The 23328-nt window shown below is 40.1% G+C and overlaps 1 protein-coding gene across 8 annotated transcripts in view; it reads left to right on the top strand.

Annotated features, from left to right (window-relative positions):
* The window catches only part of LOC125701850 (ephrin type-B receptor 5), a 72405-nt gene that overhangs the window by 25674 nt on the left and 23403 nt on the right, over positions 1–23328 (top strand). For all 8 annotated transcript variants that reach the window (XR_007380379.1, XM_048964441.1, XM_048964434.1 and 5 more), the window contains 4 exons: positions 5896–5960; positions 6604–7300; positions 17397–17552; positions 21977–22315. Coding sequence is in view for 7 of the 8 variants with exons in the window: in XM_048964441.1 (XP_048820398.1) it covers positions 5896–5960; positions 6604–7300; positions 17397–17552; positions 21977–22315 (1257 nt within the window). In the remaining variant the exon portion in view is untranslated. The remainder of the gene's footprint in view (positions 1–5895; positions 5961–6603; positions 7301–17396; positions 17553–21976; positions 22316–23328) is intronic.

Raw genomic sequence — 23328 nt, 5'->3', positions numbered from 1 at the left:
TGTTAGTACCCTTTGCCTTATTTACCAATGTAAACTTGGAAATACTCAGAATTCAACTGGATGAGACCTAGAGCAATCTACTGTAATCTAGCCTGGTCTTGAGAGGGATACTGGACAATATGACTTGTACACCTCTGTTCCATCTTGTTTCATTCTGTGATTCTATGGTTTGATCATTCTTAGCACCACCTTCTAAAACCACAGGTAAAGGAGCTGTTTCTTTGTCTTAAGATCAGATTTAATCTCTGGCTATGGATTGGCCTAAACTTGGGTTGTATAACTCCCCCTTGCACCACTCCACTGTTCAAATGCTGAGGACAAGTGTGTTTCAGTCCAGAAAGCTATTAGGCCACCTCTGCCTTCGAGGATGTTGTCCCAGAGTCAGTCATCCTTGGGTGAACTGTCATCTTTTTGCCCCAGGGCAATATTTTGCCTGTAACGCAGGCAGTATATTTCAGTGTCTTGCTGAAAGCACTGAATAACCTGAACACTGAAGAAGATTATTAATATGCCTATTATCATAAGTAGTAGTGGCTTCCAGTTTCTGCCAAGTTGAGCTTGATATTGACATCATTATACAATGCAAATGAAGAGATTGGTTTGTGTTTTAAGAATAGGCTGCTGCCTGTACTAATCTTTGGGATTTTTTTTTTTACCCTTTCTAGCCTGTAAGAGCAGGAAACACTGAAATGCATATATAGTTAATTCTGAACTTGCCTTAGGAAGGCTACTGTTTGGTTGTTGTATTGAAGATCATATTTTTTCTTAATTTAGGGAACAGAAATGTAGGAGAATCTCTCCTCAGCTGTTTTTATTTTCTTTAAACTAAAATAACAGTCTCCGTAAGAAACTGGCATCTCATACTTGCTAAAAATAGTAAGATTAAAGCAGGAGTCAAGGGAGAATTTTCATCACCTCTTGTGAAATCTTGTGAAAAACTCCAGATTACTCAGATATCCTGATTATTCCTCAATTTTAATCCAGTGTGGAATATCATTACTTCAGTGCTCTGAGGTTACCTAATTAAATGTCCTTAGTATCATGGACTGTCCTGGTCCTGGGAGTGATTTGCTGATTACAAGACCCTTGGTTTTGAATGAGATAGAAATGGTGCAAGCCAATTTTTTTTGTTTGTTTGCTTGCATGTTCTTGTTTGTTTCTTTGTTGTTTTTTCCAGACCAATAAATTCAACTGAACAGATCATTGCTGAGTGTGCTGAAGCACAGCAGAATACTAATCTGGCTTGGCACATTGAGAATATGGACTAATACATCAGTACTAATGAACTGGCAGAATGAAAGCTTACACCTGTACACCGGAATGTAATCATCTATTCTGTTAAAATACTGTAACAGTCCCTTGTCATGGCCTTGTCCCATGCCACCTAATCTTCTCATAAACCCTAGCAGACAGACTGCATACAATCATATGGTTCTGTAAGTGCAGGGTTTTTAGCCACTGTGTCAGTTGTTCTCAGAATTAAACAGCTTGTTAGATTTATGAGTGTGTACAGCCAGTGGAGCTGGGGAGTTGATTTGAGGCATATAACCAGTAGGAGAAGAGGAAACACAAAGGGACTTTTGTGCACTTTTTTTTTTAAATGATTCCTAACAAAATATTTACTGTGAGATGTACAGTTATGTGCTTCAGGCAGCCTCTGTATGTGGAATATTCATGTGCTTGATAAAACATACCTTGCTTACTAATGAGAAGCCATCTGGAAAATGTGCTTTCCACTAGTCATGGCAGAACCCAAGCTACTGAGCAGGTATTTTCAGTTTTCTCTCTTTTCCTGACTTTTTTTTACTTTTTATCTATCTTTCCCTGTACTGATATTTTTTCCTTTTGTTTTCTCCCAGATTTTCCACAGTATAGTTGCATTACACTTTGGTAAAACAGATGCACTCAGAAATGATTAGGAAAAAAAAAATCATTCTTTGTTTAAAAATGACCTCATGTTATTTCAGCATGTCAAAGACATGCCTGGAAACCCAGTGGTGAAGGATTGACAAGACATGACATGCAGTCCCTCAGTCTGTGCAGTTCAGTCAGTAGTGTTCATTGGGGAATGTGAAGTCCTCCTGTTGGGACAACCTGGACAGGGACTATGCTTCAAGAAGGCATAGGCATTTCTCAGATATTTTCTCCTCAAATGTGCTATCTTAGCTTGAGTAATAAGGTGCACAGCATTTCATGAAGTCTATTAGGTAATTGTAGTGAGGTCTGGCTTAGTAATAAGCAGTAGCTCTTTCCATTTCTGGCAAGCCAGCTGGGATGTTTTACACTGCTTTTGAAGCTGAGAACTGCAGTTGCTCCTCAGAAAATCCTAAGAAATAATTCATGTAGGAAACGTAAGTGCTAGGACTTGCTGAAAGCTGAGGTCTGGATAAACACAGACAGTTGTTGATGTTTTCCTTAGAATGGCTCTACTCTATTCTTTCTGCTGATTTCTCCCTTTTTGAAGGAGGACCATTCCATTAGCCAAGGGGGAAGACCCACAGTACGTATAACCCAGCAGCTAGTACTGTCATAAGCATCTGCACTGCTCAAGGGCTCTCATCCAATCTAACACTCAAGGCAGAATGGTGGGCACTTTTCTGAGAGCAAAGAATGCAGCTCTGGGTGGGAGATCTGCACTATTTACTTCATTGCAATGCAGTCCTCAGATTGCAGAAAGTACCTAGACCTTTCTCCTGAGCCAGGTAGCTGATTACACCTGCAAAAGGTGTGCCAAAGTAGAGAATATCCTGCGAACAAGTGCTTGCACCAGGAGGTGGTGAGGAGGCTGCAAGACATTAGGGAATCTAAGAAGGAGGTAGATAGCCTGTGCCAAATGCATTCTGCAGTGGATCCGCATTTTATGGCCAAACAACCAAAAATTCCCCCACTGGCACACAGCAGACAGGGGGGCCAATAACATGGAGGGATGGAAGCTTGGGACAGCAGGGCCTAGCAGGAAGAAGATACTTCCCCTGGGGCTTGAGGTGCCATTGCAGATCTGCTTCACCACTGCAGCCTGAAGAGGAAAGACTCTCAAATCTCATATCAGGAGAGATGCTGGAGGTGACTAGTACAGTCCAGTCCACTCCTAGGTTGACAAGTACAACTAAGAAAAGGCAACAGGTGATAGTGGTAGGCAACTTTCTTCAGAGATATTGAGGCACTCATTTACCAACTTGATGCACTATCTAAAGAAGTGTTTTTTATTACTGGAAGCTCGTATTGGGATTGTAACTGAGAAATGCCTCATACACCCACTATTATCCACTGCTGTTTTTTCACATGGGCATTGGTGATACAGCCAGGAGCAGTCTGAAGAATATCATGAAGGATTACACAGCCATAAGGGCTGCAGTTAAGGGACTCTGGAGTGTGGGTAGTTCTTTCATCAGTCTTCCTGGTCAGAGAAAAGGAATATTAAAACAGGGAGCTGAATTTAGCGAATCAACAGATGGTTACAGAATTGATGCTACAGTCTGGGCTTCAGCTGCTTGAACTGTGAGAATTGCTTTGAGAGAAACCTGGTCTACTGGCCCATGTCAGCCTTTCTTTGAAGGAAATGGGTGGCTTGATGATTTGAGATATGGAGAAGGCTGAAGTACTTGTTGACTTTTTTGCCTCAACATTCACTGGCAAGTGCTCTAGCCGCATTTCCCAACACATTGAATACAGAGGCAGGGACTGGGAGAAGTAAGAATCACCCACTGGAAGAAAGCAGATTCGAGGCGTGGGGAGATACAAGCCATCTGATTTCTCCTCTGTTCCTGGTAAGATCATGAAGCAGATCATCCTGGAAACTATACTAAGGCACATGGAAAACAAAGAGGTGATTGGTAACAACCACCATTGCTTGACAAATTTGGTGACCAGCAAGATTAGAGTACTGATGGATGGTGGATGAGGGACAAGCAACTGACACCATCTACCTTGACTTGTGCAAAGCACTTGCCATTGTCCTACACAGTATCTTTGTCTACAAATTGAATTGAGTTTGGCAGATGGACCACTTTGTGAGTAAGGAATTGTCTGGATGGTCACACTGAAAAGGTTGCTATCAATAGCTTGATGTTCCAGTGCAGACCTGCGACTAGTGGTGTTCCTCAGGGGTCAATATTGGGATTAGTGCTATTTAACATCTTTGCTGGTGACATGGACTGTGGGATTGAGTGTACCCTCAGCAAGTTTACTGATGACACCAGGCTGTGTGTTGTAGTTGTCGTGCTGGAAGGGGGATACCATCCAGAGGAACCTTGACAGTCTTGAGCTGTGAACCTTATTAAGTTCAACAAGGCCGAGTGCAAGGTGGTGTTCCTGGGCTGGGGCAATCCCAAGCTCAAATACAGGATGGATGGAGAATAGATTGAAGGCAACTCTGATTAAAAGAACTTGGGATATTGGTTGGTAGGTTCAACCAATGAGCTGACAGTAGTTAAAAGGGGGCCAATAAGAAAGGCAGGGAAAAAACACATTATTCTGGAATGTAGTGATAAATTGAAGAGTAATAGCTTTAAACTGAAGGAGGGTAGATTTAGATTAGATGTTAGGATGGAATTATTCACTATGAGGTTTGTGAGGCTCTGAAACAGGTTGCCCTGAGAAGTTGTTGTGAACTTTTAAGTCTCTTCCAACCCGAACCATTTTGTGGCTAATGTGGATCAGATCCCAAGGATCACAGATAGTGAAACTTGCAATCCATAATCTGAAAATAGAAGTGTGAATAAAAGATGAGGTAGTCATGTCCTTAAAAAACACTTATGAGATAATTAATAAATACCATATGTAAATAAACTGGATGTTGCAGTTGTTTCTCATTTCCAGTATTTTCTGGGTTTTTTCTTTTACGCAAAATAGAAAGACAGAAAATTTGAAATTTAAATAAGTGAAGGAAAAGGGAGTGACTTTCCAGAACTTAGGGGAAAAAAAAAATGTTGACTTGTACAGTGTATATCAACACATGTCAATTCTATTTGACTGATTTTTTTTTTCTTCCATGTCTCACTTTAAGTGTACACAGAAAATTACACATGCTTGCCTAACAGTATTTTCCAGGGCATTTACAGACCTGATATAAACTGCTGGAGAATACTGAATATATAGCTTGCACAGTTACAATTTGTTCTGTATTGCTTTGTTCCTGAACAGAGAACATCATCTCCAAGAACAGTGAAATCTAGTACCTGTCTCCAGTGGTAGATTGATATTCAATGGAAACGTAGACTAGTTCAGGGAATAAGTTAGGCCTGTGAAATTTTGCATGTACTCTACTCTTGAGCAAATAATGCAAGAGGCTGTTTAATACTGAGCTTCTGATGAAGCTGGACTTGTGGCCTAATGCCCTATTCCAGAACAAAGTGAATACATTGCAGATTCAGTTATCATCCTAAACTCCCACCACAGAAATTTTATTCCAGAGCTGGAAACAAACATGTTTTGGCTTAGTGTCCATATTTATGTATGCACAACCATGGTCCTATGGAAAGCCTGGCATATGTTCATGTAATTAACCTTTCTGCTCTGCTATTTCCTTTTGAAAAGGAGAGTGTTCTCCCCTGTACTGCTCATTACAATAACTATTCTATAATGTGATTGTGCTTCACTTTGCCTGGTAGAGATTTTGTGTGGCCAGAATATTTCCAAACAACCTAGTAACCATGGTATAGGCATGATCACGTGCCCCATGCTTCTGTGTTGGGCATGCTTAATTTCCTAATATAGATGTAAGCTATTGTATTTAATCTCAAAATATGAATGTATATTCTGGGTGTGTAGAAGCTCTCTACAAGGGATGGCTTCTTTGATTTTAATTGTTAAAGACAATTTGTGAGGGACAGATAAGATGCTAGACTGACTAAAGCACAACATACTTTTTTATTTAATGTTTTTTAATATAAACAGAAATACTTCTGGATACAACTGGAGAAACCTCAGAGATTGGCTGGACCTCTCACCCTCCTGATGGGGTAAGCATTTCCTTTGCCCTTTTCATGACTTTATCTCTGCTGGAAAGGTGTGCATGTAGCTGATGAAGAAAGGGAGACTAGAATAAACAAGACTTGTTTTATGGTTTCATTTACTTAGGAAGAACTTTAACATATTTTGTTCAAACCACATTACTAAAAGAAGATGATACTGGGTATGATACTATTGCCTTTCTCTCTGCTTCTAAAATACTTAATAGGTCTCTATCTAACCTTCTGCTCAGACCAACTAATGGAGTTGGGTAGGAGAGACTGATGCATTAATGTTTTCTCCATAGTGATCTCGTTTCTCTGTCTTGTCTGTGTTATGCATGTATGTAGAGATAAGGAAGTAGTGGTGAAAGATGCAACTCTGACTTTAAGATTCACAACACCACATGACAATTTTTCATGAGTTTTGTTTCAAAACAATTTTTTCCTAAATGTTTAACAGTTCTTCTTTACCAGGTCATACTCAGTCCTGCGTAGTGTGTTGTTTTGCATATGACAGCAGCAGGTTCAAATCTTACCATAAACACAGCAAGAAGAAAGAAAGGGGAGAAGGCCTGTCCTGTATTTCTGACATAGTTGAACGCTGAATTCCTTTTTAAATTTTATATATCATTTCTTCTTTTTCTCTTTATAGTGGGAAGAAGTAAGTGTCCGGGATGATAAGGAGCGCCAGATCCGAACCTTTCAAGTTTGTAACATGGATGAACCAGGTCAAAATAACTGGTTGCGTACGCACTTCATAGAGCGACGTGGAGCCCACCGAGTCCATGTCCGCCTACATTTCTCAGTGAGAGACTGTGCCAGCATGCGTACTGTGGCCTCTACTTGCAAAGAGACTTTCACACTCTACTACCACCAGTCAAATGTCGACATAGCCTCTCAGGAACTGCCAGAGTGGCACGAAGGCCCCTGGACCAAAGTGGATACTATTGCAGCTGATGAAAGCTTTTCCCAGGTGGACAGAACTGGGAAGGTGGTAAGGATGAACGTTAAAGTACGTAGCTTTGGGCCACTCACAAAGCATGGCTTCTACCTGGCCTTCCAGGACTCAGGAGCCTGTATGTCCTTGGTGGCAGTCCAGGTCTTTTTCTACAAGTGTCCAGCTGTGGTGAAAGGATTTGCCTCCTTCCCTGAAACTTTTGCTGGAGGAGAAAAGACCTCACTGGTGGAGTCACCAGGGACATGTGTAGCAAATGCTGAAGAGGCAAGCACAACTGGGTCTTCAGGTGTTCGGTTGCACTGCAATGGAGAAGGAGAGTGGATGGTGGCCACTGGACGATGCTCTTGCAAGGCTGGTTACCAGTCTGTTGACAGCGAACAAGCTTGTCAAGGTGAGATGCCATTTCCCCCCCGCCTTTATGTAGGCACTTTTTTATTCTTTCCCTGTGATAACGTTTCTCAGAAGTTCACAATCATGTCTCACAGAGAATGAATGATTACTAGAGCTTCTTCTCCTTGTGATTCCAGTTCCTCAGACTCAGGGACAATGTCCTGGAACCAGGAACACAGTTGGAAACTCCATTCAGGCCAAGTTTAAACTACAACCAGAGAGAGTTTGTTGGGCTATATTTCCAGAATGAGAAGTTGTAACTAGACGGTTCTAATGTGGTTACACTTCTTTATGAATATGCAACAATGTTGCAGTAGTGGTGTCACATGGAGCAGAGCTGAGGTCAAATCTAACATAACCTACCATCCTAACTATCTTGGGCCCTTTTGTTGGTGCTGTTGAAACCAATGGTTAAAAAAAGAAAGGGGAAGTGGCAGCATCCTGATCATGCAACAGTGGATCAGAGATCTGTGAGCCTGACTTGGTAAGGAACAGTGATAACTGTTTTATTATTAGATCTCTAATGTACTCTGCCCTGAGGCTGATGGTACATTGTGTGAAATGTTTCTAAGAGTAAGTAGAATAAATTGGCTATCTCTAAGTAATGGTATTTGGCCAAAACCTGACTACCCAGTCTAATATGTTGACTGTCTTCCCATTTCAATCTCAAGTCAATCTATTAGACCAAACTGTGGCTTATCTTGCTTATATATTATGTATAATGTCATTTTCATCCTTCCTTGGTTTTGATATGTATCTACTCAGCATCTCAGCAATATATAATGTTGCTACACCACAATTAGTACTCTAAAACATTAAATCTAATGTGGAGCTTGTTTTCAGCTTGTTTTCAGACACGATTTTTTAGTTGGACTGTAATTTATTCAAATAAGAGTTTGACTAGGACATTGAGAGTACAAGTATTCTGGTTAACACAAAGTTCAAATCCAATAGATTGTTAATGGTTGTCAATATATTATTCACTTTCTGTTTTTTTGAAGTGTTGGGGTTATGCAACATAACATTATTAAAGCACAGTTCATTGTGCTGAAGATTTATGAAAGGAATTAAAGTTAGTTAGTACTGCTTATTTGTTTATTCTTTGAGAACAATTAAAATGTGTATCTCTTTTTATCTTGCTCCTGAAAGCTACATTCATACAGTATTGCTCTTAAAAGAGAAAACTCAGTCAGTCATATAGTGGTTCTAAATAGCACTAGCATTGTTGTCTTTATCAGTACTGCGACTAATCCAAAATCCAGGTAAACCAGTCAAATATTAGTATCAAGTAGTAGTTGTAAGCACTCAAACACTATGGAAATTAGAATAGGCAAGGAAAAATGAAGATTTTTTTTTAAATCTTAAAGATTTTCAAACATTCTGGCTTTTGTAGGCTTCAAAACACAGACACTCCCCTGCAGTCCCACTACTGCATGAGCTGGGCATAGAGAAGAATAGTCAAATATATTAAGTATTACAGGTTTTCAAACTCAGAACGCTACTCCTACTAATTGCTTCCTGAGCATAGAATAAGCAAACAAAAAGCAACCAACTAGTAATCCTTAATGTTAGAAGATGATTTTTCTCCTCACATTTTTTGTAAACTCTTGAGGACCTAAAGTCTTATGCTAAAAATATGTTGCTGTCCTGTCAGAAAGAAAAAAAGCATTCAGCTAGTTCAATTTGTCCTCTTGTTTATACTTTATAAAGTGTCTTTCCCAGTACTTCTCCTCTTCGTATATTCTCACTTCTTCCTAAGAACTAAAGGATTAGATATGTGATTATATAGTGTTCTGTGTGAAATAACAGAGCAAAAGCAGTAGTCTAAGAGCAGACCTCTACTGAATGTCCTGCATAGAGCTCTCTTTATCAGGACCAAAGAGTGAACTAGGGATAGGAAGGAGAAGCAAATTCCATAATAAGGTCTCTTTAGTAGAAGAGTGTGGGCACTGCCTTCTTCCTCACCATATGGAAGTCCATGGAGTCCTTCCCGGAACAACCGTTGCCTGTTTATTTAGTACTAAGAATCTGGCAAGAAGCATTCAGAGTAGATAGAAAGCCCTTCTACTTCTCTGCTTCCTACCATCAGTTAAGATATTCTTTCTTTCATTAGTTTCTTAAGAGTGCCTGATGATTCTTACTATATGGCAAATTTCTCCAGCTAAACAGAATGGTGAAACGACATCTAAGATAAGTCAGCCCTCAAGCTGATATGGTGTGGGGCAGCTTCACTTTTCACTTTATCCAAGTAGAATTTCTTCTTTTGCAAAACAAAAGAGAGGAGAATGGCAGCATACAGAAGAGAAGGGAAAGTTGGAATTTTGTTTTATTTTCTTCCTGGAGAACCCCTCAAGAGTTGATACTGGGATCAGTGCTCTTCAATACATTTATCAATGACTTGGATGAGGAAATAGAGTGCACTGTCAGCAAGCTTGCTGATGACACAAAACTGGGAGAAGTGGCTGACACACCAGAAGTCTGTGCTGCCATCCAGCAAGACCTGGGCAGGGTGTTGAGTTGGATGGGGAGGCACTTAATGAAGTATAACAAGGGTAAGCGTATAGTCTTGCATTTTGTGTATAGGTTGGGGACTGACCTATTGGAGAGCAGCGTAAGGGAATGGAACCTGGGGGCCCTGGTGGACTGCAGAATGACTATGAGCCAGCACTGCACTCTTGTGGCCAAGAATGCCATTGGCATTCTCCGGTGTATTACAAGGGGCGTGGTTAGTAGGTCGAGAGAGGTTCTTCTCCCCCTCTACTCTGCCCTGGTGAGGCTGCATCTGGAATCTTGTGTACAGTTCTGGGTCCATCAGTTCAAGAAGGACAGGGAACTGCTTGAGAGAGTCCAGCACAGAGCTACAAAGATGAGTAAGGGAGTGGAGCATCTCCCTTATGAGGAAAGGCTGAGGGAGCTGGGTCTCTAGGTGTCTAGCTTGGAGGAGACTGAGGGGTGACATAGTTAATGCTTATAAATATGTAAAGGGTGAGTGTCAGGAAGATGGAGCCAGGCTCTTCTCAGTGACATCCAGTGATAGGACAAGGTGCATTGGGTGCAAGCTGTAATATAGGAAGTTCCAGAAAAGTAGGAGAAAAAAACTTCCTTACAGTGAGGGTGATAGAACATTGGAACAGGCTGCCCAGATAGTTTGTGGGATCTCCTTTGGAGATATTCAAAACCCACCTGGACACATTCCTGGGTGACCTAATCTAGATGTTCCTGCTCCAGCAGGGGTATAGGACTTGATGATATTTCAAGATCCCTTCCAACACCTGACAATCTGTAATTCTTTGATTCTGTGATTCTTGTCTTGTGGGGTTTTCTGCATCTCTAAGGGTTTTTCCTCACAAAGGGTCTGGAATAGAAATTTCTGAGTAATTAGGTCATCTTAGATTATTGGCTCCCATATTACTCATTGGTAAATCTCAAATTGATAGATTCATTTATGGAAGCAGTTGCTCCTGGATTTCATTCCCACAAATCAGTTTACAGTGTGATGTGTTTCTTGGCATTCACTGCCCACTGTTTATCATGGACTCTTAGCTGAAAGTCCCATGGGTTATCAGATGCTTTTGCAAATAGTACTTAGAATTAATGACTAAAACATGATTTAGAAAATATTTCAATAATGAGAATGTTGGGGGGAAAGAGAAGAAATGACTATTTGATGAAGTGCTAAGCTGACACTTTCTTATGAAGGAGTAAGGTGATCTTTGAACTTGAAAAGTCATTAAAATAAGGCTATTAATTTAATGATGTTTCTCTTTTTCCCTCTGAAGTCCAGAATACAAACTAACTCCAGAGCAGTCCTGTCACTCAAGCTTTATATCTGTTTTTCTTCTGTCTCATACTAGTATCCAATACAGTGTTTGCCCCATATCATTGAAAATGTGCCATTACTGCATCTGTGTTTTTCTACATCTGCAATTGCCCACCAGCTATCCTGCTGCTTATGTATCTCAGAGAATCAGCTTTTCTTCTTTTATCCACTTCGATCTCTGAGGGAAAAGATCATAGAAGTGTTGGAAAGAACACAAATCGAACCATACTTTGAAAGGGATGGGGAGTGGTGGGAGCTACTTAGATCGTGAGATCATGAGGTATAGATACGCTTACTGAAGTCTCCTGGTTAGAGTTAGACTGCTTTGTCCTCTTGTTGGGTATCACAACATATGCAATTTCTGTGATAAGGATTTAGTAATGGTGGAGAATGAAGGGGCAGCCTCTGTTAGAAGAGGTTAGGGGCTTTCCTGTGCCAGACACAACTGTTTCCAGATAATTCTGCAACAGCCCAAGGACAGGACACAGCTGAACTGATCAGACATATGGCATTTCTAGGCAAGCATGTTTAAAGGAAAAAATACTAGACAGAGAGAGGAAGAGAGAATAAAAAGACTGAGAAACAACAGAGAGAATGATAGTCAGAGCAGAAGAAGGAAGTATTCCAGCCACCAGAGCAGATATTCTCTGCAGCCTGTGGTAGACCCAATGCTCTAATGGTGAATACTTCCTGATGGAACTGCAGCCTGTGGAGAACTTATGCCAGGGAAGGGCAAAAGCACGAGAGAGGAGTTGCTATGCACTGACCACACACATCGCATCTTCCCCTGTGCGTCTTGAGTGAGGGAGAAGATTTTGGTGGGAAGGAGTTACAGAGAGGGGAGGAAAAGTGTTGTTTTAACTTTTTTTTTTTTGTTTCTCATCTACCCAAATTTATTTTAAAGAGCAGTAAATTAAGTTTCCTGGAGACAAATCTGTCTTGCCTGTGATACTAACGGGTAAGCAATCTTTATCTCAATCCACATTCTTATGCTATTTTCTCCCCATGTCACGCTGAGGGTGGGGTGTGGCTGGGTGGGCATTTGGCTGTTTGCCAATGTATTAAGAAGTGAGCTGGAGAAAATAAAATTGTGATTGTATTGTATTCATTGTAGAATGAATCACAACCATATTACTGAGGGCTAGTATCAGTTATTAAACTTTCTCCATTAAACTTCTCCATGAAGAAGGAGGAGAGCTAAGGGAAAAATGTTTTTAGTAATATATTGGATTCACAAAATCTTGGCAATGGGAGGACTGCAGGGTTGATTTCTTTGTGGAGAGATCAGGAGCTACCTCATGTTGGAAGGGGACTGTCCCATCTGGTGTCAACAGGAACACACTACTGACCAGAGCTGAACCACCTTTGTAACTACAAAACTCCATTCCTCTTTACAGCTGATCCATTTCACGTCTTTGTCTTGCACTGTCCTCCACTATTTCAGGAGAGCAAGCAGCATGACCCATACCAAGTTATCCTTTTTTAAACTCCACGCTGATAATATTTTGCCTAGTCATTCTCATGTGAGGCCCTTTGCACAGCCAGTTTTCCCTGGCTATGATCTCAAGTACTCCTATATTCCTCCCAGTTTTACTCCAGTATCAGCTCTGACACTCTGTTCATTTTTGATACTCTCATATTCATATACTCATATACTTTAATATTCATTATTGTCCCACTCTTGTTTATTTGTTGGACTACTTTACCAACAGATTAAATAGGTGAATGGAGTCACTTTAAAACCAGCCACTAGGTCCATTGCAAGTAAAGGGATAGGTGTCTGATTTTTCAAGAATAAGTCATTATCAGATCATGCAGTGATGCAAACCATGTCTTAAGGCTCCCTAACACTGTCTTGAACTGATGTAACAGGGCACTGGTAAAAGGTTTGCATATATATTGTGTGATTAGAGAAGAGTGATATCTGGGCAGTGACTGATGTGTATTTCCTGTCTAACATCGTGCTCAAAACAGCCTCAGGAAAAGATCAGAGAGGTTTCTCAGGGCTTTATTTTAATATGGTCTTGAATGTCCTCAGGAATGGAAGCCATATAACCTCTGCGGAAATTTTCCATGATGATGGAAAGAATTTCGTTGTACTTTGTCAGAATCTTGTGTTTTTCAGTTTATGCCTGTTACCTCTCATCTTTCTACTGTGCACAACTGCAAAGAACCTAAGTCTGTCTTCCCAGAAAAGTCTTTGAAGACATTGGAAGACTGCCTCTAGATTCCCCATGGCCTTTCTTCTTGAGGTTAATAAAATGAAGTTTACTCAGCCTTTCTTCATAGAGCAGTTGCCCCAGTTGTATAAATATATAAGTGGCCATCTCCTGAACTTGCTTCAGTTTTTCAATAGCTCTGAGGGATTCAAAACTGGATATAGTAATATCAGTGCACTCCTAAAACCTTTGCATCTCTGCTAGATAACTGTAGGGGCATGGGGCTTCTTTCATTCAATCCTACGAATGCAATTTAATAAGAAATATTTTCAGATTACTAAATTTATCAGTAGCCAATATCAAAGCCAGTGGATCTCTTCTGCCTTCTTCTAGAGTTCTTTCCGTCTGACCTCCCCAAGCAATTGCCTTCTAGTATTGCTGTGCTCTCTCCTTCATTGTAGGACAGCAGCCAGAGACAGTCTGGTGACTTGGAGAGGATGTTCTGATCAAATCCCATCCAATAATGTTTCTTTAACTTTCCATTACTCTGTTGCTCATGAGATTTGAGCGTGAGAATGTGTCTGTATAAACTACATATGTATGTATTTATAAGAATTGGTCAATTTTTCCTGGACTAGCAACAGCTCCTGACATATACCACCCTTTATTGTTATCTATTTTTATATATTGATCTTCTCTTCATGACTCAAACAGTTTTGTTAATCTAGTACCTGTACTATTTCTCTTCCTACACTTGCAGTCAGAGCAAACATATCCCAGACGTGTCTTGTTTCAGTTGCCATAATTTAAAATGGAAACATGAATTTTTCCTAAGCGATTGCAGGAAAGGAATTTTCCCCAGAGCTCTTATCACTGTCTCAGTCAAAAGGAGAATGATGTTTTGCTCTTCTAAGTGTCTTCCTAAGTCCTAGCTCAGATCGAAAGCATGACTGGGTACAGATAGTCAAAACATGTAACTGTGTGCCCCAAAAATGGCACTGCAGATACATGTATGTCTATTGATATTTCTGTCTATTATTCATGATCCTTCTCCTTACTCTATTTTGTTTGCTCTCAGAAGCTTTCCTTTCTGTGCTTATTGCTGAATGGGCTTTTCATTATGCCTCTTCTTCTCTCTTGCTTTCTTTAGTTCTGTCCTCTGCTACTCATGATCCCAAGACTCTTCTCTGCTGTTTATGATAAGCTAGTCCTCTATCAGAAAATGCTTCTCTAGCCTCTCCGAGGAACTTTTCCTCAGAGCATTCAGATATATGCAGACAACACAGCAGGGAGTATTCTAGGGAGGAGCTAAGGAAAATTGGGTCAGTGTCTCTGAGATGAGCTGTGCCCAACTAAACTGTTGTGGCATTCTGGAACTGGGTCAAGATGCAAAAATGACTGAGATATGCTGGGAGAAAAAGCACCTGCGCGTGCCAGAGTCAGCCTTCTGCTATCATAGCCTTGATTAATGGGAAATGGCAGCTTACTGCATCCCTTGAGGTGCTAGCTCTGCTAGCTTCTGTCCTTGCATTAGATTTCCTCAATTGATGAGGCCTAACTCTGTGTTTTATTGGTAAGTACTGGTCCTGGGGGATGATCCAGTGACAAGGCCTGTGGCTTAATTTCTACTGATGTTTTTTTTTTTTTTTTTTGTGAGGTTATTCTATAGGCAAATGGTGGAAATGTTCAGGAGAAGCTGTTCTTGTTCAGGCTTTCTCCAGTATGGTCCTAAGATGGTGATTTTCACTAAGGCAATACGTGTTAGTCCTAGGGATGGTGGGCTCCTTTCAGCTTGGGTATTCGTTATTGACTGCTTCCAGTAAACACAGTAGACATCTGCAGAGACTGTAAGATCACAGAAAGTGAACATAATGCCATGATCTGCATTAAGAAGGGAATGTAAGGCACACAAAAACTGATAGTGTAAAGAAGGGAATCCTGCAGAAATGAGTGAGAGCTAGACACTATGGAAAGATGGTCCTAGGCTCACTACAACTGCTGGACTAAAAGGAGGTAGCTTTAGCATATTTAGGTTGCCAGGGAAGTTTTTCTCTTTCCTTCTGAGTTAATCTTTGATACCTTATTTATAGAGTGACTGGGCTGAGGCAATGTTAGGAAGAGCCTCATGTCATGGGAGCGATTATTGGTGCCTTCTGTGAGTAGTAAGCTATCATATTTTAGGCAACTTTTGGAAAGGGATAAAGATGCTCACAAATGTGTTCAGCTGTCTGACTGAATACAGAAGCTGAATTCGCATGGAAGTAGAGGATGTGTGACAGCTGTGGTCCTTGACCATGCAGGATAGTCTTCAGCTACATGAAGGTCAATTAGTCTCTACTATAGTCAGTCCACATATATTGGACAAAACTGCAAATGAAAAATGCAGTTAACTAGAATTTTAGGTCGTAGTCTGTTTTCTATTTTTTTTTCCCCCAAAGTTTTCATTAGGAAGGTGAGGGAGATGTGAATCTTATTTAATCTCTACAAATCAGCTTAGCTTCTAATGTGCTATGTGATTTCAGTTTGCTGGTTATTTTTTTCCTTGACATAGGAAGTAGAACAGGTGACAGAAATGAGAATTTGGAAGTGTGATCCTTGCTCTGTATCTGCCATTTCTTCTGGAAATACAAGCATCTAATTACTATCATTCACCGTTATTGAAGTCCCTATTACAGTCTGACTCTTCCAGGACTTACCACTCTAGCACAACACATGTGGAGGTTATGCTGTAGCCAGAAGACTGCCAACAGAGAAGGTGATACTAGAGATCTAAAGCTCATAGGACTTCATGGATATTTTTGACTGCTGTGTCTGGAATATGGCTGTATACAGGCCGGAAAGTATACACCAGAAATCCCCAATGTAGTTAGAAAACTCAAAGCAATGGGAATTGAATGCATATGAAAAGGAGGATCAGTAAGTGAGATACTCTTATTTTTCTGAAGTTACTTGTTAAGAAAAATGCATAAATGGTCACTTAGAACCTAAGTGACTTAGAAATAATTTCTAAAGTTTGTTATTGTTCCTTTGTTATTGTTATTAGAGGTGGAAGCCCGCTTTCCTTTAGCGTAGTAAGTAATTACCAGGTGAGTTAGTTCTTCAGTGTCTGGTGTGGTGTTCCATTTCAGAACACTCATTAGATGTCCTGACTTCATATTAACAGTTGCATACAGTGTTCTTCTCTTACACAGTTCTCTTTGATATATAACATTTTTGCTATTCTCAGTCTTTTGGATTCTTCTGCTTATGGTAATCACTTGGAGAGTTTTTCTCTTGAATGTAGAAAGCAGCATTCCCATTGGTCTTCTGAAATCAAAAACACATTTGGGGTCTATACGAAAGCTTCTCCTTCCCAAGAAATGTTCTTTATTGTGAAACTAACTAAACGAATGTCAGTCCATGAATGAACTTTCACCACAGCTAATTAGTTGGTAACATCTAAAAATTCTGTGTCTATTTATATAGAAAAGCAGCTTTAAAAGCATGCATAACACTTGCATTAAAATTATAAAAGCTGTGTCCTAATATTTCGGCAAAGATCCAAGTGCTTTCTGCTAGGTAATTCAGTACAGCATCTTTGCTGACCCTAGAATGTGTTATACTCCCATATTCATAATAATTTATTATATTTTTCATTTTCTTTCTTGTGTGAAGGATTTTCATCCTTGTTTCAGCTTTTTCCATAGGCGTGTTCCTGTAAATTTTCAGATTGAACTTAACCGACTTAAGAGGCTTGTAGCCGTGCCTGGGAAGTTTCCGGAACTACAGAAAAACAGTTAGGATTGCCTTTATGAGTTCTGGCTTCAATTTGATGCAAAATCAGCCATGGTAGTTTATATTACTTTTTGCAATAAAACTGTCTAAAACAGCTTTTAAAAAAAGCAATTTTTTCTGCTATGCCAGCTGAGAGAAAGTAGATGTGCAAAATTGCACCTTAAACAATGCTCAAGTTCAGAGCTGATATTTTCTGTACTGCCATAAAATAATAACCTGCCGTAGCTAGTAACAAGTTTTCTCAACACCAGCAGCACGAGTTAAATATAAATAAGGTTGCATTGTTTCTGGTATCTGAATTAATGAGTTTCCTATTCTTTTCTGTCTTATTTTCCTCTCCTTAGCCTGTCCCATTGGTTCCTTTAAAGCATCTGTGGGAGATGACCCTTGTCTTCTCTGCCCTGCCCACAGCCACACTCCACTGCCAGGTTCCATTGAATGTGTGTGTCAAAATCACTACTACCGATCTGCTTCTGACAATTCTGATGCTCCATGCACTGGTAAGTATTTGAAAGGAGTATTTGAAAGTAGGAAGAAGGGCAGTTAATGAGAGACAACTTGTCTGAATGATTCATGGAAGTTCCAACTCATCTCTTCTCATAATCAACTGAAACAGTCCAAAATGACCCTGGGCTTCCTTCTCTTGATGACTGTAGATAAGAAGGTAGAAGTGTTCCTACATGCTATTTACAAAGTTGGTACACCAGAGGAATTGTGTGTTTAGAATATTTGGATGCTGCAATATCAGATACTTAGAATGAAGATATGCCAGATTTAACTCGTGCAACGTTAAATAATAATAATAATCCCAGATCACATCCTTATTTCTGAATTAAAAGTCAGATTTGAAAGCTGGACTATTCATTGGATTAAAAATAAGTCAGATGGTCATAGCCAGAGAGTTGTTATCCAGGTGGAGGCTGGTGATGAGTGGTGTCCCCCAGGGGTCTGTCATGGGATTGGTACTCTTTAACATCTTTATCAGTGACATAGATGATGGAATTGAGTGCACCCTTAGCAAGTTTGCAGGTGACACTAAGCTAACTGTAGTTGACACCAGAGAAGGAAGGCATGTTATCCAAAGCAATCTGGACAGGCTTGAAAAGTAGATCCATGAGAACCTAATGAAGTTCAGTAACTCCTTACACTTGAGTTCAGGGCAATCCCAGATATGTTTACAGACTGGGAGAACTCCTTGAGAGCAGCCAAAGACAAAGACAAAGACAAAGACTTGGTGGTTCTGGTGGACAAAAAGCTGGACATGAGCAAGCACTGTGCACTTGCAGCCCAGAAGACCAACAGTATTCTGGGCTGCATCAGAGGAGGTGTGGCCAACAGAGAGAGATTGTACCCCTCCACTCTGCCCTTGTAAGGCCCCTCTGGAGTACTGCATCCAGGTCTGGGGCTCTCAGCATAAGAAGGATCTTGAACCATTGAAAAGGGTCCGTAAAAGGTCCATGAGGATGATCAGAGGGCTGGAGAACCTCTGATATGAAAAAAGGTAAGGGAGTTGGACTTGTTTAGTTTGGAGAAGAGAAGGCTCCAGGGAGACCTCATTGCAGCCTTCCAGTACCTGAGGAGAGCTTATGAGCAAGCAGGGAAGCGATTTTGTATATGGTCTAATAGTGATAAGACACAGGGGAATGGCTTTAAACTAAAAAAGGAGGAAATTTATGTTAGATGTTAGGAAAAAGTTCTTTACTCAGAGATGATGAACCACTGGGACAGGTTGCCCAGAAAAGTTGTGGATGTTTTTATCTCTGGAGGCATTCAAGGCCAGACTGGATGGGGCCCTGGGCAGACTGATCTAGCATCTGGCAACCTTCCCCATGGCAGGGGGGTTGGAGCTTGATGATTGCTAAGCTTCACCCTAAGACATTATTTAATTCGATAATTATGAATGTTAATAGATCAAGAAAGTAGTTAACCCCAGGAAAGGAATTTGAGTTGGTGATGAGCTCTCAACAGTCTAGTTTAAATAACACGTCAAGAATCCCTCATGAATTTTATGGCAGTGATGGAAGTAATTCATGTCCCAAAGCAACTTACAATTTCTCTATGGCTATGAAGTTAAACACTCAGATGTTAGGAAATGTGTTTTGTTTTGTTTTTTTCTTCTGTATCCTCTTGCTATATATACTGCACGGACTCTATCTGCAACAACATCAAGCAATTTCTACTTCACAGGGATTTATTTCCTGAGCAATTGTCTATCCTTTTGCACTGGCTGCAATAATAATCCTCGGGGAAAGCTAGTATGTGATTATACTATTAAATACTATATCACAATACAAGTACAATACAAATACATTACAGATACAAAGTGGCAAAGTTAACAAAATCAAATATAGTTCTTATATTTCTTGACATTCTAATCCTTCATCTTACTTCCAGTATATTTTAACCAGTCTTCTGCATGCAGTTTTCTGGCATTTTTATTTTGTTCATAACTCTGGAATCCCCTAGGTACATGTATCTATCTACAGGATATGTTCAAATGCTCCAGCACTGAATGAGACTGTAGATCAAGAGATTCCCCACAAAAACCTCATCCAGCTGTTATAATAAATAATACAATCCTTTACATTAATCAATGCAAATGTACAAAAGACTATCAGCAAGTATCTACGAAACCTATAGGTAGATAATAGAAGAATAGTGAGAATGAGAATTCTTGGTTCTTGTTCAAGCCTTATGGAAGGATGTGTTCTGTAATTCTTTTTTCCCTTACTTCTCCCTGTTATTGAGCTCAGCCACTCTGTCCCTGCCTTTTCTGTCTCCATGTCCAGATTTAGAAGTGCGACTCTGCTTCTTATATTTACTTTTCTTACAGCTTTGTCTAGCCTTCAGTGTCTTGTCCCATTCGTATCCCCAAGCTGTCTTCTCATCCTCTGCATTTTATACCTTCAGTTTACTGCCTCTGATAGGGCAAGTGGTGTGCTGTACTTTAACCCAGCAGGTGGCTGAGTACTACACAGTCATTCACTCACTCCCCTTACTTCCCAGTGGGATAGAAAAGAGAATTAAGAAAAGCAAAGTAGAACTTGTGGGTTGAGATAAAACTATTTTCTAAGACAGAGAAAAGGAAAAGAAAAATAATTATGACATATATAAAAAAAAATATATAAAAATATATAATACGTCTGTATGTATGTAAGGTGTAATGCACAAGCAATTGCTCAGCATCCCACATCCAGTGCCCAGCTAGCCCCAAACAGGGAAAGAAAGCTAGATGAACTCCCACCCTCTTCAAAACTCATTCAGCTTGATATCAAATGGTATAGAATATACCTCTGGGCAATTTAAGTCAGCAGTCTTAATTCTGTTCCCTCCCAGTTCATTGGGCCCTTCACTGAGAATGGCCCTGGCTCTGTACAATGGTTTTTAGCACGCAGCTATAAACTTCAGCATGTTAATCTACATTGTTTTTCTCCTAGAAACAAAACATAGCATACCAGACACTGAAGAAAACAGTTTCATCCCAGATGAAACTAAGATAATATTGACCCTTTATCCCATAGCATTTACATCATGCTCAAGTGTCACAGCTTCTACACATCCTAACAAATCCTATAGTCTATGGGCCTTTAATGTAGATTGTCTATGGTATTCATTTTAGTTCATAACTTTGGGCTTCATCTGTTGTAACAGTCCTCCAGTGCAGGAAGAATGATTCACAGTGTTGGATTCCTGCATCCAGAAACTAATTCTGCTTCCACTGAAGTTTTTTTGTTCTTTAACCTGGGAAATTCTTATTGTACTACTGTTAACAATTCTTACAATAACTGTAATAAAATGGCATGCAGCATTATGTAGTAATTTAATGTCATACAATTTAAATTATTGGCTGTTCTCACCCAGCATCAAATCACCTTAAGGTATATAATGGACATCCTCATCCTTCCACATTACCCCCAATGTGCACCTAGGTCCTTGAACAAAAGCAGTCCCATGAATAGGCTTGCCTTTGCCCAAGGCAAGAATAACCCAGGCTGTCTTGCCCCACATGGAAGATGTGTAAATATGTGCACCACTGGCATTTTATCCCCTTCTGCAGTATGTAGGAGATTTGATTGGGCAGAACTAGCTCAATTGGCAGATCTCTGAATGTTGATTAACCAGGTGTGTCCCAGTGTTTGTATGTCCCAGTGTTGTCAATGTATTGCAGGTGTTCAGGAGCTGTCTTAATTCTGTTCCCTCCCAGCTCCTTTGGCCCTTTGCTGTGAATGGTCTTGGCTTGGTACGGCATTGCTTAGTAGGCAACTATAAACATTGGTATATTTTCAACATTTTTTTTTCTCCTAGAACCAAAGCATGGCATCATACCGGGCATTGAAAAAAAACCAGTTCTGTCCCAGATGAAACTAAGACATGGTGGAGGCACAGAATGGGCTGTTTTTAATGCTGTCAGAATGCCATTTGAGAATCCTCCCGTAGCAGGAATAATTGTAGGGCAAGTGCTGTTCAGCTGTTGCAATATATGGAGAAGGCAAACTAAAATCTGAGAGAATTCAGAGGTATTAGGTGCCAAAGGAGAGATCTAGAGGCCTCAGTGGAGACAAGTCTTCACTAAGCTTGTATAGAATTTAGTATTTCAAAGGTTTGAGACTTTTCTAAACACTGGATGTTCTTTTGGGGAAAAATATAAGTCATGCCCTTGATACAAAGACCTTTTTAGTCAATTTTGTATCCCTAAAATATGACTGTGTAGTTACTCCCTTTGCATATAAATGTATGTCTGATATAGAAAAGAGCACATTTTTTTAATCTTATCCAGAGAAACATCTAGAAAAGAGTAAGAATGAGAAGAAAAAGCATCTTAATTTTTAATCTTCCATTTTTTTCCCTACTTCACTGTCTTATTCGCTCCTCTACCTCTTTTCCATTCTTTTGTAAGATTTTTGTCTTTCATACTGTCTTCTAGGCATCCCTTCTGCTCCCCGTGACCTCAGCTATGAAATTGTTGGATCCAGCGTGCTCCTGACCTGGCGCCTCCCCAAGGACTTGGGTGGCCGCAAGGATGTTTTCTTCAATGTCATCTGCAAAGAATGCCCAACAAGGTCAGCAGGGACATGTGTGCGCTGTGGGGACAATGTACAATTTGAGCCACGACAAGTGGGCCTGACAGAAAGTCGTGTTCAAGTCTCCAACCTACTGGCCCGTGTGCAGTACACTTTTGAGATCCAGGCTGTCAATTTGGTGACTGAGTTGAGTTCAGAAGCACCCCAGTATGCTACCATCAACGTTAGCACCAGCCAGTCAGGTGAGAAGCCTCCTGCATCGGAGTCACAAAATTTCTATGTCTGTCTCTCATTTGATTTGCTTCAATAGACCAGAAGCTTTTTTTTTTGCCCTTTTTTATCTTTCTCTATTTTATTTTGTTTGAGTTGCGCTCCATTATTTACACATCTTGTTTTTACTGGTACTTTGCTCTTACCTTTTTATCCTTGTTTTGATAAATGATTTTGGAATGTTATTCTCTTGTCAGTAAGGAACAGATTTTTTTTGCCTTTCACCATGATAGAACTTCTAAAATATCTTACATTTTTCACAAAGCTGTTGTGATCCTTGTAGCTAGGATCTGAACAAGAGAGAGATTACTAGGAACTAATTATACTTCATGATAATCACTAAAATACAAATGATTTATGTGGGCAGTCAGAGAAAAAAGTAAAAAAAGAGGTAAAAGTGTTGAAGGGGAAGTCAAATTGATGTATAAAGAAGTTGTATATCTGGAAGAAAGAACAGTGAATTTTGTATTTCTGTGAACATCCTGCACAAGGACTTAATTACAGAAGCAGCTGGAGAGAGCATGTGTACAGTTCTGCTAAATGTTAGCAATTAGAGATTGGGTGTGTATTGTTCTTTATAAGCATGTATAAGCAGGTATGGAGAGGAACTGTACACAGCTTGGTTGAGAAGGTACAGAGAGGAATAATATGATAAGGAGGAGAATTAGGGGGAACAATTTAAACTGAGCAACATAAAATGTCTGTAAACATTTAGAGATGTGTAAATGTTTACACAGTTGGATTTCATACTGTAGTTGCAGAAAGCAGGGGGGGAAAAAATCAGTAAAGCTCAAAAAGATAAAAGTGATGTGAGATATGAAGTTGGTTAAATCACATCTTTTGATTTCTGCTGCTTCTGTGCCTTCAAAAGGAAGGGAACACCTATACAACCCAAGCAACTTCCTACTTTTAGCAAATGCCAGAGGTTTTGAACTACTTTCTCAAAGACATCGAGTAGCAGACCGTATACAGGGATACCTGGTCG

This window comes from Lagopus muta, chromosome 1 (genome assembly GCF_023343835.1).
Source record: "Lagopus muta isolate bLagMut1 chromosome 1, bLagMut1 primary, whole genome shotgun sequence".
In the NCBI taxonomy this organism is placed as follows: domain Eukaryota; kingdom Metazoa; phylum Chordata; class Aves; order Galliformes; family Phasianidae; genus Lagopus; species Lagopus muta.
Note: the sequence above shows the minus strand (reverse complement) of the source record. Positions and strands in the feature narration are given on the sequence as shown.